This window comes from Folsomia candida, unplaced genomic scaffold (assembly GCF_002217175.1).
Source record: "Folsomia candida strain VU population unplaced genomic scaffold, ASM221717v1 Fcan01_Sc015, whole genome shotgun sequence".
Classification (NCBI taxonomy): Eukaryota; Metazoa; Arthropoda; class Collembola; order Entomobryomorpha; family Isotomidae; genus Folsomia; species Folsomia candida.
The window spans coordinates 3,654,535-3,671,936 of record NW_019091207.1 but is presented as its reverse complement, the minus strand read 5'-3'; the positions used below and the strand labels follow the sequence as shown (position 1 = coordinate 3,671,936).

General features: G+C 41.1%; 1 protein-coding gene across 1 annotated transcript; it reads right to left on the bottom strand.

The window, feature by feature from the left end:
- Window positions 1-4,940: 4,940 nt before the first annotated feature.
- On the bottom strand, window positions 4,941-9,852 carry LOC110856404. The gene is made up of 2 exons (XM_035857014.1): window positions 5,178-9,852; window positions 4,941-5,101 (listed from the first exon to the last, which is right to left on the bottom strand). The coding sequence occupies exons 1-2, from the start codon at window positions 9,850-9,852 to the stop codon at window positions 4,941-4,943; spliced, it is 4,836 nt and encodes a 1,611-aa protein (XP_035712907.1).
- Window positions 9,853-17,402: the final 7,550 nt, after the last annotated feature.

The window sequence follows — 17,402 nt, the reverse complement described above, 5'->3', positions numbered from 1 at the left end:
TGCAAAAACAAATTCACAAAATTTTTACCCAGTCACCATGCCTACGTGAATTGCCTCGCTGTCTCACAAAATTATGAGCCAGAGCCAGAATATGTGACACATCTTCAGAAAAATTTAATAAAAAATTGGGTGTCAAAAAAATTGAAAATATTTCACATCTATTTATCTGATAATTTATCTATCAATTTTCACTTAAAGATTTCTGATTAGTTAAAAAAATCAATACTTCCAAAAAGATTTGGAGCTGGTGTCCTCCGTTAAAAATGTCCACGTGCCTTGCTTATTTATAAAATGGTAAAGTACAAATTTCGAAATGTCCTCAAAATTACAAAATAAAGAGGGGCTCTTGCTCAATCTGCGTGAAGGAAACCTATGCAAATTTGTAAATCAAATTTTAGAAAACGAATTTTTCATTATAATTCTTACCAAGTGGTGTTGGCCATGTGCGCCAAAATGGGAAATGCCATCGCGATAAGGCCATTATTATAGTGAAAAGTCCGAAACGGTTCTGATTCTGGGGCGAAACGATACCGGGTGAAATTAATTTTATTAATTGGTAAACTATGGTAAACTCATAAATCATAGTAAATGATCCAAATCATTTTAAACTCAATTAGCAAGAACATTTGAAGGATTTCATATTCATTGAGGGACTTCACCCCCTTAGTAATATTTATTTACGAAATGATAATCTTTAATAACGAAGTAGATTATTCTTTTCTCTCATGGGTGGCTATTAATGAGCCCTGAGAATATCTTAAATCATCAGGTAAAAATGTCTTAATTTTGCTTATCTTAATTTGCCCTGAGTTTAGGAAAAGGTAGCCTATAGGATATCTTATTGGGCCATGATTAAATTTACAGTTGATTAGATATTGAATCCTGCCAACGAAATGGGAAAAGTTTAATAAATGAGTGATAGTCTGAGGGGACAACCCTTCACCGATAGAATCACCGATTTTGATGCCCTTTGGATATGTTGTGGTACTAGGTGAGGCTAGCAAAAGTTTAGTTCATGGCTCCATTTGCGCCCGCCACACCCACTCATTTCTTACTTATTTGTCTTTTTTAGTTTATTGCAGTTCGAGTTATCAATTTGGTAAAAAAAAAGTTACAAATTATTGTTAAAAATAATAATTTGTAAAAAAATATGCTAAAGCGATATTCTAAAGCAATTTTTTATGGAATTTGGCAATGGCCGCTGGTTAAGTAACAAATTAAACTAAATTGACCAGTTTAATAGGTTAATTAATTTTCTTAACTTATGTATTGCATTAAATGATAACATTATTTGCAACTCATACCGCCTTGTACAAAACTGCAAAATTTTTATGTATTTGTATATTATCTGTGGTAAAATTACGATATGTACGTATATTATAAAATTATCGGAATCAACGTGAAATCTAAACGAATGCTGCATCTAGTTTCATAATTTTTACGAAAATCTTTATAAATAAATTCTACCTTGATGAATGACACAGTTAAAATACTAAATTTTTTTCCCGGGCACACGCTCAGCAAGGTGCTCCTTAATTACAAGATTTCTGACTGACCAAAAAGACCAAGACTTTGTCTACAAGTGGGTTTAAAATATCTGAAAATTTAAAAAAAATTGGAAAGTCTTAAATTTTCAAAATATTTATGAATATGAACTCTTGTGCAACTTATGTAAAGAAACCCTATGATATATTTATTTGTATTTAATTTCAAGTTTGCTAAATGAGTTGTGATGCGAAATAAAACGTTGTCCTAAGTACGCTCATGTCTTTTGGGAAATTTGTGTTTTTTTCTACATACCAGCAGAACCGCTGTTTTTTAGTAATTTTTTAAAAAGTATTTATATCTTTAGTATTCTTAAAAATAGAAATAAGTCCGTGCTATGTAACAGATCGTTACAAAAGCTCGGACTTTTTCCTTTAATACAAAATCACGTCAAATATATCACAATTTCTCTAAATGGCGTCCAAATCTAACAAAACCGACATTATTAAATTTTCGATTTAAACCTGTTTCGTCCAAGACAATCTGTTTTGGCTTGGCTTCGTAAAATGTTGAAGCCAAACCGAAACGGATTTGATTTCAGCTTCGACCCAAATCTCTCTAATAACTCGACTCACAAGCCTCCCATTTAGCTCGTTACATTAAAAAAACCACTCTAGAAACGGTACGGTTATACAAAGCTCAGATTTTTCCCCTAAATACAAATACTCGCTACAAATATATCAAAACTTGTCTAAACGGCGTTCAAATCCGACAAGAATTTTATTTTCATCCACTCTCATAATCAGTCAAATGAATGAACAGGTATGCAAATAAGGAATAATAAGGATGCAAAGTTAAAGTTTTAACCAATCAATTTTCGTACATTCTGATCATTGTAATTCAAAAATTAAGAGATTATAGGATTTCATTGCATTTTCTCGGCATTTTCTACACCTTTATTAAACTATAAGTAGTCAAGTAACACTGTATTTAAATTGACACCAAGTGCAGTAATCGTAATTGTCATTGATATTTACTAGCAATTTCCAGAAAATTAAAAAAAAATATATTGAAATCCATAATTTCAGAAAATATAATTTCAACTTATGCTATGTATAAACGTCGTATTTGTGAAATGAGAATTTTAAATAACGTTCATAATACAATCAGATGTATTGCTGGGTCACAAAAATATAATGCAAAGCTAAAATTTTACCCGTCATTTTTCATACATCGTGAGCATTATGTTCCAAAAATCAAGAGATTACGATACCTCATTCCGTACCAAATTTTCTATCAAAGTCAGATTCCGTAAGTAAAAACTGAATTTTTAGAAAGCTGATTTTTTTCTCGGCATGTACAATTTTTATGCATTACAAAATGCATTTTTATCCATTGATTTATCAATATCGGTGTAAATTGAGTGGATAATTTATTAAAGTATTAAGTACTTGTTTATATTTTGTTAATAACGTTATGATAGAACTGTAAAATGTAAATATAACTGTTTTCCAGAAATGATTATGTACATCCACCCCATGACTTACATCTAAAATTAAAATTCGTCATTAGTGCGTGCATTTTTTTAAATTTTGATGTGAACCTGGCACACAATTTTCAACTTTTATCCCCACAATTGGTCAGAAATCATCCAAAAATTCTATTTAGCTCGGAAATTAAAGTAAATATGTACATAAACCCGGGGATTACATTCCTCGAAACCAAATTTTTTGTACATACTTTGAAATTGTGTAATTTCTGGATACTTATGGAATTTGAGACAAGTTTTTCAATCTATTATAGGTTGTATACCAATTAATTGGCCTGTGTTTAACGATACGAAAGTAACTTTATAGCAAAATTTTAATTGCTACCAAGTCAAACATTTGTGCGGATCGAAATTTATAATTTAGTACAAGTTTGAACTTGAATTAAATTCCGTGGTTGTTTTCGATGTAAAACCCCAGGTTTTTTCCTAACCCTAAGGAGGAAAGACCCTCTACATGCCCCTCTCAGATCTCGATGCCCTTTGGATATTTTGTAGTGTCCCATGAATGTACAACAACCCTGAAGTGGTTTGATGCCATGGCCACATTTGCCACACCCACTCAAAGGTGCCCAAAAATCGCTTTCACTCTAGCTTTCAACCATTCAAAACCACGCCAAAAATCCAATTTTACTCCGATTTTGAAATTTCTTTCACCATTATACTCCTAGATAGTTGCTCTCTTATGTCCAACATCAAACTCAACTTTATGAAATTTTTAGTATTTTTAAAATTTAAAATTCTGAATGAGCATTGTTGTAGTAATCAACAAAGCAAATTATTTCTGCGAAATAATCATCGAACAAGTTGAGTTTGATGTTGGACATAAGAGAGCAACTATCTAGGAGTATAATGGTGAAAGAAATTTCAAAACCGGAGTAAAATTGGATTTTTGGCGTGGTTTTGAATGGTTGAAAGCTAGAGTGAAAGCGATTTTTGGGCACCTTTGAGTGGGTGTGGCGGGGGCAAATGTGGCCATGGCATCAAACCACTTCAGGGTTGTTGTACATTCATGGGACACTACAAAATATCCAAAGGGCATCGAGATCTGAGAGGGGCATGTAGAGGGTCTTTCCTCCTAAGTGTAATTGTATAAAGATAAACATGTCTTGATCCACTTTGATAAAACTGGGTACATAGTTACATAGTCATTGTCTCGGAAATTGAGGACTGTATGTATTTGTGTTTGTGTGACTTATTGTGTAACTCGATGGCGTGGTGTGACCGTAAAACTGTGTAAATAAGCGGCGGCGTTGTCACAATTAGTTACTTTGTTGGTAGTTTTATTTATTCGTCACACAATTTCTCATTTACTTACAATTTTAGAGTGTTAAGAGAGACGAGGGGCAAAATACGTGTTATTGTTCTCGTAGCTGGAGAGACACTAAAATTATTTCAACTTGAACTTCACTTAAAAAGGGCATATTCACTGCCAAAACCGAAGCCAACTTCTGGCATAGGGAAGGTCTCCTCAACCTCACCAGCCAATGGCTGATGGCCACACAATTATTGGAGGTGGGGTTGAGGAGGTCACGAAAGGTTCAAAAAACTTAAAGATTAAAAACTGGACAAGTTCCAGGAAAAAGGACGACAGAATGGCACCATTCAAATTTACCAAACTGGTCTCTGTCTCAAAGGTACATACATACATCCACCAAAGTCATTTTCATATCACAGCAAATACATTCAGATTTTTTTCATTATCATGTCAAATATCATTTAAAATAATTATGTAAATCTCGACGACATAGTCCTCCCCAATGCGAGTGTCGCATTTAATTGGTGGAGTCGAGCTGGGCGTCGGGCTTCGCGGTCTTGGTCCCGCACGTCGAGGACGCAAAGTTTTGCGACTGGGCGGCGATACTGCTTCCCGTTGGACATCCGGATGTCGACGACGCGGTGAATTCCATCATTTCCGGGGAAGTCTTCGCCACAATCCCCAGTGGCCATTGATTTCGGTCGAGGGACTCGTTGACCTCGACAACGACGTCTCCTTCTTGAATCGGAGTGGTTGGGCGGTCCCATTTGTCACGGCGGAGGAGGGTGGGGAGATATTCATGAACCCACCTCCTCCAAAATTGATTAGCCAATTCTTGAGTGGCTCGCCACTGGTGGTGGCTTGTAAGATCTGTGTGGCTGAACTCGCCAACGGGTTTCAGGTTGCTGGAGCGCCCAAGGAGGAAATGGTTCGGTGTAAGGGCCTCTGGGTCATCAGGATCAATTGATACGTGAGTTAGGGGGTGGCTATTAACCACGTGTTCAGCCTCGACGAGGAAGGTGTAGAGGGCTTCATCTTTCAGATTCTTCTGCAGAAGAACCTTTCCCAATGCTGTCTTGACGGAGCGGACGAGGCGTTCCCAACTTCCTCCAAAGTGTGGTGCTGAGGGGGGATTCCAGTGCCAAATGATTCCTCTCGTGGCGCACTCGTTCTCAATTTGTTGTTGATTTATTTCTTGCAGGGCCGTTTTTAACTCGTTGTCAGCACCTCGGAAATTGATACCGTTGTCCGAGTAAAGGTGGGCTGGACATCCTCTTCTTCCGACGAATCTGCGTATCGCCAAGATACAAGAGTCCGTGCTCAAGCTGTGGGCTAGTTCGAGATGCACGGCTCGGGTCACGAGGCATGTGAAGAGGGCGCCGTATCTCTTTTCGCGACTCCTCTTCACAATAACCTCGATGGGGCCGAAGTAGTCGAGTCCTGTGCGGTGGAAGGGGATGACGTGACTATCCAATCTGGCGACTGGCAATTGGCCCATTTCCGGAGGGGACGGCTTGGCTTTAAAATTTTTGCAGGCTTGACAGGACTGCTGGGCGTTCTTGACTGCGGGGCGGAGGTGAACGACATAAAATTGTTGTCGAATCTCATTCAGGATTTTCTCTGTTCCGTGGTGTCCACACTGGCGATGGAAATGGGCAATGAGGAGGCGTGTGTACGGGTGTCGGGCGTCCAAAATGACCGGTCTTCTCATTGCTGCATCAACTTGGGCGGCGTTATCGATTCGACCACGGGCTCGCAGCACTCCATCTTTGTCCAAATAGGGGCATAGTTTGGACAATTTACTCTTCTTGGGGAGGGACAGCTCGGCAGACAGGCACTCCCACTCGTTCGGGAAACTTTCTTGTTGGCTTGTTCTCCACCACCACTGCTGGGCGCGGACCAACTCTTCTGGACAAAGTTCTTTGCTGTAGAAGGGCGATTTCTTCATCGTGAGGTCGCGGACTCGAAACACATACGCGGTGGTATTGATTAGGCGCCTCCACAATGAGAAGCGACTGATGTCCATGAGGGGGACAGTTTCGTGGAAATGGAGGACGCAGTGGGTCTTCATTTCTTCTTCCGGGCTTTCTTTTGTTTTTGTGCAGGTGGGGACAGGCCAATTTTCTTCGGATTGTTTGAGGAAGGGGGGACCATTCACCCAACGACTTGAGGGCTGGAAATCGCATGGAGACTCAAGTCTGGTCAACTCGTCGGCGACATTCTCTAAAGTGGGGACCCACTTCCATTGTTCTGGAGTGGAGAGTTCCTGAATCTCTCCCACTCGGTTGGCGACGAATTGGACGTATTTCCTTCCGTCCGATCTGATCCATCCCAAGACGGTGGTGTTGTCGGACCAGAAAATTGTTCTTTCAATTTTCACTTCATGTTGTTGACAGATAGTGTGGGCGAGTCTGACTCCCATCAACGCTGCTTGCAGCTCCATACGGGGAATGGACAGGCTTTTGAGGGGGGCGACCTTGGCTTTTCCCATTACGAGGGCGATTTCCACCTTCTCTTCTTTCTGAATGCGGAAGTAGCCTACTGCTCCGAATGCCTCTTCACTCGCGTCGACAAAGATGTGGAGTTGGACCTCGTAAGCAGACGTGAAGGTCAACGAGTAGCATCGGGGGAGTCGGAATGTGGGAATTTTCTGTACTTCTTGTAACCAAATTCTCCATGATTCGAATGTGGATCGGGGGATATCATCATCCCACCCGACCTCGCTGCGCCATGCTTGCTGTAGTAGGATTTTTGCTTTTATGGTGAGCACGGCAAGGAATCCCAATGGGTCATAGATGGACATGACCAGAGACAGCATTTCACGTTTAGTGGGGACTTTCTTCCCAGATAGGATCTCCTCTCTGGCTTTGACGAAGTTGAGGGAGAAAGTGAAGACGTCCGATTCTGGTCTCCAAAAAAGACCAAGGACTCTCTCAATGACGTTGTCTTCGCCCATCTGCAAATCTTTCATGTTGCTGGCACGAAGCTCTTCGGGGATGTGGGCCACCACTTCGGGGGAATTGGACAGCCAATTGCGGAGGTTGAATCCACCGGCGGCGTGGATGATTCGAACCTCTTCGAATCTCTTCTTGGCCTGCTCCACCGTGTCACAAGATTCGAGCAGGTCATCAACGTAGTGCCGGTTGATGATGGCATCTACGGCGTCGGGATATTGCTGTTGAAACTCGGCAGCGTTCTTGTTCTTCGCCTCCTGGGCACAAGTGGGGGAGCATGTGGCTCCAAAGATGAGCACTCCCATTTCGAGGGTATCGGGGGGTCGGAGGCGGTCACTTCCTTTCCATAGGAAGCGTTGGGCTTGGGCATCGTCTTGTTTCACTTTGACGCGGTGAAACATTTCCTCAATATCGGCGGTGAGGGCAATTTGTCGTTGTCTGAATTTGAGAAGAATGTTGGGCAATGGAATTAGTTTATCTGGTCCCTGGAGGAGATGGTCGTTTAGACTGCGACCATGATTCTTGGCGGCGGCGTCAAAGACGAAGCGTAACTTTCCTGGTTTCTTGGGATTGAGCGCCATAAGATGGGGGATGTAGTTGGTCTTGCTGGATGTGGTGGCGGCTTCTTCTGGGGACAAAACTCTCGCATATCCCTTGGGCAGATACTCATCAATCTTGGTGCAGTAACTCTTCAAAAATTCTGGGTCGCGGTCCATCTTTCTCTCCATAGACATGAGGCGACGATACGCGGTGGAGTAGCTCTCAGGGAGTTGGACATGATCATCACGCCACAACAGCGCAGTTTCCCATCCTCCTTCAACTCGGCGAGTAGATGCGTCTAAAATCTCTTGAGCTCTCTTGTCTTCCTTCGTTCTGGGCTTCTCCACCAACGGCTTGACTCCAAATGACTCGGTGGAAAACTGGTCTTTCACGAGCTGGTGGAGGGGGTCGACTTCTTGCATGTGATATGCATATTGCTCTCGGCCGGCCCACGCTGTCCTCCCCATTAACGCCCATCCCAGCGGCGTACGGATGGCGATTGGGGAATTGCTGTTGCTTCCCTTTCCTACTCGGTAATCTTTTTGTAGGAAGAGGGTGGGGTTGTCCATCCCCACCAGAATCCCTGGACGCTTGCAGTCGTAGGTGTCCAGGTCGATTCCCTGGAGGTGAGGCCACTTCTTGAGCAGTGACTTCCGAACGGACTGCTCCCGCAGCTTCAATTTGTCAACCGTCTTGACATTCTGCAGATTGTGGACGAAGCTGCTGTCCTTGGACTTGATGCGGAAGGAGACGACTTTGGTGTTGAGTATGGTGGGGTCGGTTTGGAAGCCGCCCACCTTGATTTGACGGGACTCCCCCCGTAATCCAATTGCTTCCGCGATGGTACTCTCAATGACCGTAAGAGTACTGCCGCAATCCAACATCATGAAGGTGGATATTGACCCACCGGGGCCCTCCAACGTCACAGGAAGGACCATCAAATCGATGTAGGGGACTTCTTCTCCCGTGTTGACCATTTCGGGTGGTACTGCAGCGTCGTTGGCTGGGCTTCTCCGTGGGGCTGCTATGTGTAGCATCTTGTGGTGGTGCTTTTCACACCCGTCAACGCCACAAGATCGGGAAAATTTGCAATCTCTGGCCCCATGGCCAGATGCCATACATCGGAAGCAGAGGTGGTTGTTTTTAACGAGCTCCCACCTCTCGTCTGTCGGTTTGTCGGCGAAATCCCTGCATGCGTGCAGCTTGTGATTGTTACTCTTGCAACAGGGGCATTTTTCGGGGGGTTTCGGTTGACGATGACGATTATCTCGATGGTCGCCTCGGGATTTCTTCTTCTCTTCTTCCGCCACCAGGACTCGATCATGATTGTTTCTTCTTTTTCTTTCGTGGTGGTTGACTTCATGGCTTGTTACAGGGGGGCAGAGGACGCAGGCGGCGTCAGAGTAGCTTGTGAGCCACTCTGCGAAAAAGTCGACGGTTGGCAACGGGTGACCGGAAAGCTGCATGTGACGAGCCCAGTCGAGTTGGCTGGTGCTCGGAAGCTTCTTCACAAGCTCTTTGATGAGCATGGGGTTGCACAAGTGCTGTGTGCAGTTGAGGGCTTTGATGGTGGCGGCGAGGTTATCGACGGCGATGCCCAGGTCGATGAGCGTGTCCATCTTCTCCATCTTGACTGGGGGAAGGCTTTGGACTTTTCCTATCAAGTTTTCAATTAATTGGTCGGGCCGACCAAACCTCATCTTCAGCTTCTGGATGACTACTGGGACGCTGTCGGGGGACACCAGCAGACATTGCACCATCTTGAGGGCCTCTCCTTTGAGGCAGCGTTGAAGGCGGACCAGGTTCTCAGCATGTGAGAACTGGCAGAAATTCGTACTGGTGAGGAAGGCCACGAAGAAAGCTGGCCACTCTTCCGGGCGACCAGTGAAAGTTGGTAGGTCGCGCCCTTGGACTTGACGTGCCAAAATCTTGTCGGCGGAAGAGCTAATTGCCGGGTTGACCAAGGGATTCTGCAGCGGTGGGGGCGGTGGTGCTGCAATCGTGTAAGGCGGCATGGTCGGCGTGGACTGGGGCGCAGTCCAGTAATAGGTTGCTTGAGGGGGAGGCATTGTGCTCCCCGTGGCAGCAGATACGATCGGCGTGGTCGTATGATGAGCGGTGGTGACGATCGGAATATTTGGGGGCGGCGGAGGTGCAGCAGAGAACGTGTGAGGCGTTGGCGCGGGCGTGAGGATTGGATTACTTGGGGGCGGCGGAGGTGCAGTGGAGAACGCGTGTGGCGTGGACACTGGCGTAACGATTGGGCTATTTGGGGGCGGCGGAGCTGAGTACGGCGTGGACTGAGGCGTAGTCCAGTAGTTCTGGTGCGCGGACGCAGGGGGCGGAGTTGCACCAAAAAAGATGTGCGACGTTGACACAGAAGGGGACGACGTCAACGATGTCCAATAATCGGGAGATAAGGAGAAGGGCATGGAAAATGTCACGAAGAGAGGGTTCGACATTGCAGTAGTCGTTGTTGTCGTGGCGGAGGACGATGACATCGATTGTGCAGTAAATGGGGCAACGAATCATTCCGATGAATGGCATTTGTAGAAAAGGGGAAGTGACTTGACCTTGGCTAGTTATTTGTTGTTGTTCCGCCCACTTGAGAGTCAGATCCGTTTTGTCGACAGGTTCTGACTCTCGTTCGACCTCTTCCACATCTGAATCGAAGTCCAACTTGTTCAATTCGGAGTCGGCCTTGATCAGGATTTTCTTTTTCTGGAGCTCTGCTGACTCCGCTTCAAAGGTTATGACGACTTTTGCCCGTTCGATATCCTCAATTGACTCTTCAAGGTCCTTTTCGAGACCCTTGCGCTGTTTGTGGAGGTCATCGCTCTCTTCTGAGGGGAGGTCAGGATCTGCACATTTGTCAATAAGGCGTTTGATCTTGCGGAGGAGGGACTGTTGCTGGGACTCCATAAGTGCGAGGTCCCTTCTTCGCGCAAGCTGCTCCTCCTCCACATCGACGAGCGCGGCGCGAGTCTCCACGTCGATCTTCTTTTGGCTGCGGATGGTGTGGGCGCTCTTCCGCGACCCACTCCCGGTCGCGATCGATGCTGGCGAATCCACCGCCGGCGACCTGGTGACGATGACCTTAAGGGCCTCGTAATCCATATATCGGAGTGGTAGCTGTCCGGCTGTGCTCCTCGCGGGTCGTTCCGACATTCTGTAGGGAACAACAGACCCAACAAAGGGAAAAAAATTAAAATTTTGTCCTCTTGGGGGGGAAATTGGACGCGACTTCCCGGAAGATGAACCCCTTCAGGGGCGGGTTCAAACCCAAAATACAGAGTCACGAAATGTGACGAAGATTACTAGTGAAGGACCCAGTGGCGGCGGTCCTCGAGCATCGTCTCCAACTTGGACCCTTATTGGCTGGCTGCAGGTCCTCCCCCTCGTCTCACTCACTCTGGCACTTTTTTAGGGCTGGCACTATTCAGGGAGCGAGACCATCATGTCTCGGAAATTGAGGACTGTATGTATTTGTGTTTGTGTGACTTATTGTGTAACTCGATGGCGTGGTGTGACCGTAAAACTGTGTAAATAAGCGGCGGCGTTGTCACAATTAGTTACTTTGTTGGTAGTTTTATTTATTCGTCACACAATTTCTCATTTACTTACAATTTTAGAGTGTTAAGAGAGACGAGGGGCAAAATACGTGTTATTGTTCTCGTAGCTGGAGAGACACTAAAATTATTTCAACTTGAACTTCACTTAAAAAGGGCATATTCACTGCCAAAACCGAAGCCAACTTCTGGCATAGGGAAGGTCTCCTCAACCTCACCAGCCAATGGCTGATGGCCACACAATTATTGGAGGTGGGGTTGAGGAGGTCACGAAAGGTTCAAAAAACTTAAAGATTAAAAACTGGACAAGTTCCAGGAAAAAGGACGACAGAATGGCACCATTCAAATTTACCAAACTGGTCTCTGTCTCAAAGGTACATACATACATCCACCAAAGTCATTTTCATATCACAGCAAATACATTCAGATTTTTTTCATTATCATGTCAAATATCATTTAAAATAATTATGTAAATCTCGACGACAGTCATGATAATACATAGTTTAAACCTGTTTATATGCATCAATTTTACGTAAATTTTTTACTCCTTCTAAAAACTTAATTAACCTGGAAACCAAATTACAAAACCAAGTATAGTCACTCCATATTTTTAACTTTGCCTAATAAACACCTTAAAACATTTTGGTTTGACTTCTAGGCCTCTTCTTCGGATGCAAGTACTTCTGACAAACGTGACCATTGGGAGATCGTGTCTTTCACAAATTTCGTATTAATTAAATCTGTGACCGATTGACACTAGTTTGCTCAAAGTCTGAGAGCATACGTTGCAACGTATGGTCTCAGATGAGGTCTCAGTTTTGAGGGGAATTTGAGACTTTTTTTGAAACCCCTCCAAAACACCACAATAAGCCACATTTTTATGCTCCCCCACCCACATGGGTTCATTTTAGACCTTAAAATAATTGGTTGTTTTTTTTAGATATTACACCTTGCGTCGGGGGACCTCCATTGTTACATGAAATATCTATAGCTGGAGCATATTGTCAGCATCTCATCTCAACCAGAGACCAGGATCTGGTGAAAAGTGTCCAGTTTCGACCAGCCAGCAACAAAGTTCCAGCCAACCATTAAAATTTATTATGCTTGACTCTTGACCCATGCAGAAGCGTGAGAGAGTGCAAAGGCAGCATTATGTTAGATTGTAAGATACACGTATGTACATAGATCCTTAAGTAGTGGGGGAGAGAGAAAACGATATGAAAAGGTTGACATTGTAAAGTAGATTATTGGGTTTTTGGACAGCAAAGTGGAAGGAGGGAATAAACGTATATGTAGTCAGACCACCAAATACTGTGTCTCAAGCTGCCTCTTTATTGGGACACAAATGTCCACCACTTTTTCACACATGAGTTTCATCCTCTCTCGAGAGAAATAAATATCACCAAGTCCACAACCACTGAAAATCATTTTATGCGTAGTTTATTCTTTTGCAAATAGTTACGTAAGCGCACGCCCAATAAATAAATTAGCCACAATTACAAATATAATTTACGACAAATCTCATAATATATAGGATCTAATTTACTTGTAAATAACAAGATTTATCTGCAAACAAATTTCGGCGTCGAAGTCCTAACAAAATAGAAAGTCCAAGTTTATGAAACATTTTTTTGTAACCTGACTTTTATTAGTAATAATAATTAAAGGTTGAAATTGTAGACCCAATTATGTTTAAAAATTATCTTAAACTTTAGAAGCTTTTCGTGCCCAGTTTGCCAAGTTTACCAAATTTAGAGTTATTTTTTTTTTGCTCATCTCACTCAAGAGTTCGGGATTGTATCCTTCCAAATGTAGGGGACAGCTCGGAACATCATGTTGTCGTGCTCGTCCGTTGGCTTGACCTACGTCGTGTCCATCATTCCAATATCAGAGAGGAATTCGTCGAGCTGAAAAAATTTCAAAAAGAAGCTTAACGGACATTTTTATAACCTCCAAAACTCTTCATCTAGCCAATATAGTAAACTTTGTAAATTATGATAGCAGCCATTTTATAAAAATTTATATTAGCGTCTCAAAATTTATAAAATTTAAAATAATGTTTTAAGTTTATAAACTGCCCAAGCAATTCAAGCGGCCCATTGTAACATTGTTAAATCCGTCAATTCTCTAAAGTTACAAACTTTTACAAAAATTGGCAAATATTTCTGAGGAAAATTAGCTTACAAATTTTTATAAAGTTACTCAGATCACGGGCGTCTTTTTATTTTGTAAAAGTTTGTAAAATTCTTTTGCTAAACTAATGGATGTGTTTTGTACAAATTTACGAATGACTAGAACATTGGCTAAACTTCCCATCTCTTAATTATTTTGACTAATCATTATTTACCAATAATTTACACTGACGTTCAAATTATTCTATTTCAATTACTACAATATTTTAAATGTAAGTTGTAAAAGGATAAACCTGACTTGATTCACTTTTATAAAACTGGGCAAAAATTTGCAAAATAAATTCACAAAATTTTACCCAGTCACTATCCCTGCATGAATCTGTCTCATAAAAATTATGAGCCAGATCCAGCGTATGTAACGCATCTGCAAAAAAATAATTGGATACAAATTGAGTGTCAATAAATTGAAAATATTACACATCTATTTATATGACAAAATATCTAATAATTTTAACGTATCGATTTCTGATTAGTGAAAAATATCAAGTCCTTTGTTAGGTATATGTACATAGTCGGGAACACTCAAGTGTCAACAGCTGATTGCTAAAAAACTACGCTGCAAAATAAAAATCTGATAAGTGCATTAGATTCGCCATGCGATTTACATTATGATTCACTATAGACTTTGCAATTTTTGAACATCTGGATAAATATATAGGAAATTGAAGAGAAGCGGGCGGCGATAGTTTTTCACAAAAAAAAATCGAAGAAAAACAGTGAATTTGACATGTGCTGAAAAAGTCAAGGTTGCACTTTAATTTAGCCCGATGGACTATAGAAACGTTCATGAGGACCAGACTGACTAAGAACAGTCGAAGAAGAATTTTTTGAAAGCCTCCAAGGACCACACCCATCGTTTAGCCTCTCAAGCCTGGAATCCAAAGAAATTCACGGAATTCCAACGGAAACCGGGCTCACGGCTGACAGTGTCGATGAAAATTATCCAATGAGTGCTCAAATTGAAGCATAGGCTTAAGGCTTTGAAATGTGGTACTTGCCACATCCTGATCGCACCCGAAAGGAAAGCCAGATTAAATAAATGCAGGAGTCACCTCAAGCGGTACGCTCCAAAAAAGGGAGCAGGATTCTTTTTACGAATGAGGAGATTTTCACATCGGAAAAATCTTTTAACAAGCGAGTTGTCCTAATCTACGCAAAATTGATCAAAGATATCCCCCGATATAGACAAACGGTCAGAAAGTCACATTTTCCAGGTTTTTTGATGATTTTGGCAGGTGGGAGATAATTGGGGTAATTTCTCTACATTTTGCTGAAAACTGGGGGGAGGTGGGGGAATAAAATTTCTTAAAATATGTTTTTGAGTCCGTGGTACATCCCCTAAGTCAGACCCAATTCAATGGAATCGATGGGACCTCTTACCAGGACTCAGCACGAATTTATAGTGCAAAAAATGACCCAAGCATAGCTAAAAAAAGAAATTCCTGTCTTTATCTCCAATCAGAATTGGTCATCATCTTTGATGGATTTGAACCACCGGAATATGAAAAATGGTCAAAGTTAGGGGCAAAGGTGTGTTCTAAGCCCCGTAGAAGTGCCGAGGCTTGGAAAAAATTTCTGACCCCGCAATGCCACAAAATGTCCTTGGAATCTGTGCGTAATTCCGTCGAGGAGTGGCCGCCTCGTCTTTAGCGTGGCATTGACGCAGGAGGAGGAAATTTTTAAGACTAAAAATTGTTTTTGAATTGAAATTTATCTGGCTTTTCGGTAAAATAAATCAAAAATTGCTAAGTTGAAATTTACAAAAGTAATAAAGCTATATGTCATTGACACTTGAGTGTTTCCGACTATGTATGCCTACGTAGATATGTATATGTAATTAGTAATGAATCCCTTGTACTCACTCCATCTTTAACTGTCTACTAATAAATACTCTCCTCTGTCTCCTCTCAACTGTGTACCACTTATGTATTTATGTATAATCATATATACATAACACCTTTTTCCTAAAAGCTTTGGGGACGGTTTTATCAGTTTAAAACATCCAATCCACGTGCCTTGCTTATTTATAAAGTGGTCAAGTCTACAAATATTCCAAAATTCCTCAAAGTTACAAAATAACAAAGGACTCTTGCGCAATCTACGTGAAGAAAACCTATGCACATTTATAAATCAAATTTCTGAAAACGTGTTTGATCCGTCATTATAATTCTTACCAAGTTTTCGTAAGTGGTGTTGGCCATGTGGGCCAAAATGTGAGATGCCTTCGCTGTAAGGCCATTATTTTATTGAAAAGTTGTCCGAAACGGTTCCGATTCTGGTTTCAAGCTGAAATTAATTTTATTAACTGGTAAATCACGGTAAACTCATTTAGAAATAATATTTGAAGGATTTCATATTCATTGAGCGACTTCACCGCCGCGGTAATATTTTTCTGAAATGATAATCTACGAACATCAATTATAGATTCATTTTATTCCAGTACATGCTTTTTTTTACTTTGTTGCACCTTGAGTTATCAGTTTGGTAACAAATTATCAATTACTGGTAAAAAGTAATAATTTGTTAAAAAAATATATGCAAAAAGCAAATTATTTTTTTTATTGGCAAATATTTAATTCTTGTAAATTTATTCTACTAAACTTGATAATATGTACTAATGGTATGGTATGGTCACAATATTTATTTACCAAGTTGTATTAAAAATCGTCATAAATTTTGCTGCCTACCAGAATCCGATCGAAATTGTCCTGTAATTGACTCATTTATACCTCTTCAGAGATAGACTGATTGTACACGGTTGTTAAAAATTTGATCTTCATAAAAAATTCCTATGCAAATCATTACCTACACTGGGACAATTCAGTTACCGCATTATTTAGAGTGCATTATTTTGCGAAGTAAATAGCAGCAGAAAAAGTGGTGTGATGTTTACTTCGTGCACTTTATAATTTGGTGGAGTGAGGGACAAGTCCGACATTTTCAAATCGGTGATTAATACGACGAATGACTTTTGTCCGAGCTGATTACTAAATTTTTGGTTATTCCCAGCCACATTATGTATGGCGTATGCGACCTGTGTATATGTGCGAAGTGCAAACTATGTCAAATTCGCAAAATTCTAAGAATAACGCCAGAGCAGCGAAGAAAGTTGCATCTGCACTGGTTTATCAGTATCTGAAAATCACTTTAATACACTTCTCGACGTGAAAGTATGACAAATAAAAATTATTCCGACATCGGATCCTTCAAAATACATTTTAACTCGTAGTTAAAAACTACTAGTCTTAATATGAGATACAAAGACTTTTAATAATTATCGAAACAAATGCGAAATCTGTACAAGTTTTATTTTGCACGGATTTAATACGCTAATTCTTCTAGAGGCAAGTTTAGTAAAGAAATTCTACGCATTTTAAGTGATACAAAAATATTAATTTTACTTACAAGTTTCGCAAAATGTTGTCAAGTCCAATAAGTTGTCAAGTTTTGCAAAATTTGTCACATTTCGTAAAACATTTTTATTGGAAAATGATAAGATTTTTGCTCATAAATTTACGCCTCTATTTCGCAGATTATTTTTCAAATATTTCGCTACATGGTTTTAAAATAGGCGGGAAAACTTGAGGAATTGCATTATGCGAAATGAAATTCAATCTAGGTACAAATTTTGCAATAAATATTGCATTATTATGAATATGAACACGAAACTCTGACAATTTTAAAATTTTTGTAAACTGTACAAGTTTACAAAGGCCGCTGGTTATGTAACAAATTAAATTATACTCACCAGTTTAAGTAGGTAACTAATTATCGTAACTTATTAATTAATTATAGTTAATTATAGTTAGTTAATTAGCTTTTATAGATTTTTTTAGCCTTAAAGTGTCATGGTTTTCA

Coding starts and splice junctions, on each gene's coding strand:
- LOC110856404 (XM_035857014.1), bottom strand. CDS start 9,852: ATGCCTCCCCCTCAAGCAACCTATTACTGGACTGCGCCCCAGTCCACG. Junction 5,102..5,177: donor CAGCAACCTGAAACCCGTTG/GCGAGTTCAGCC, acceptor TCAATTTTGGAG/GAGGTGGGTTCATGAATATC.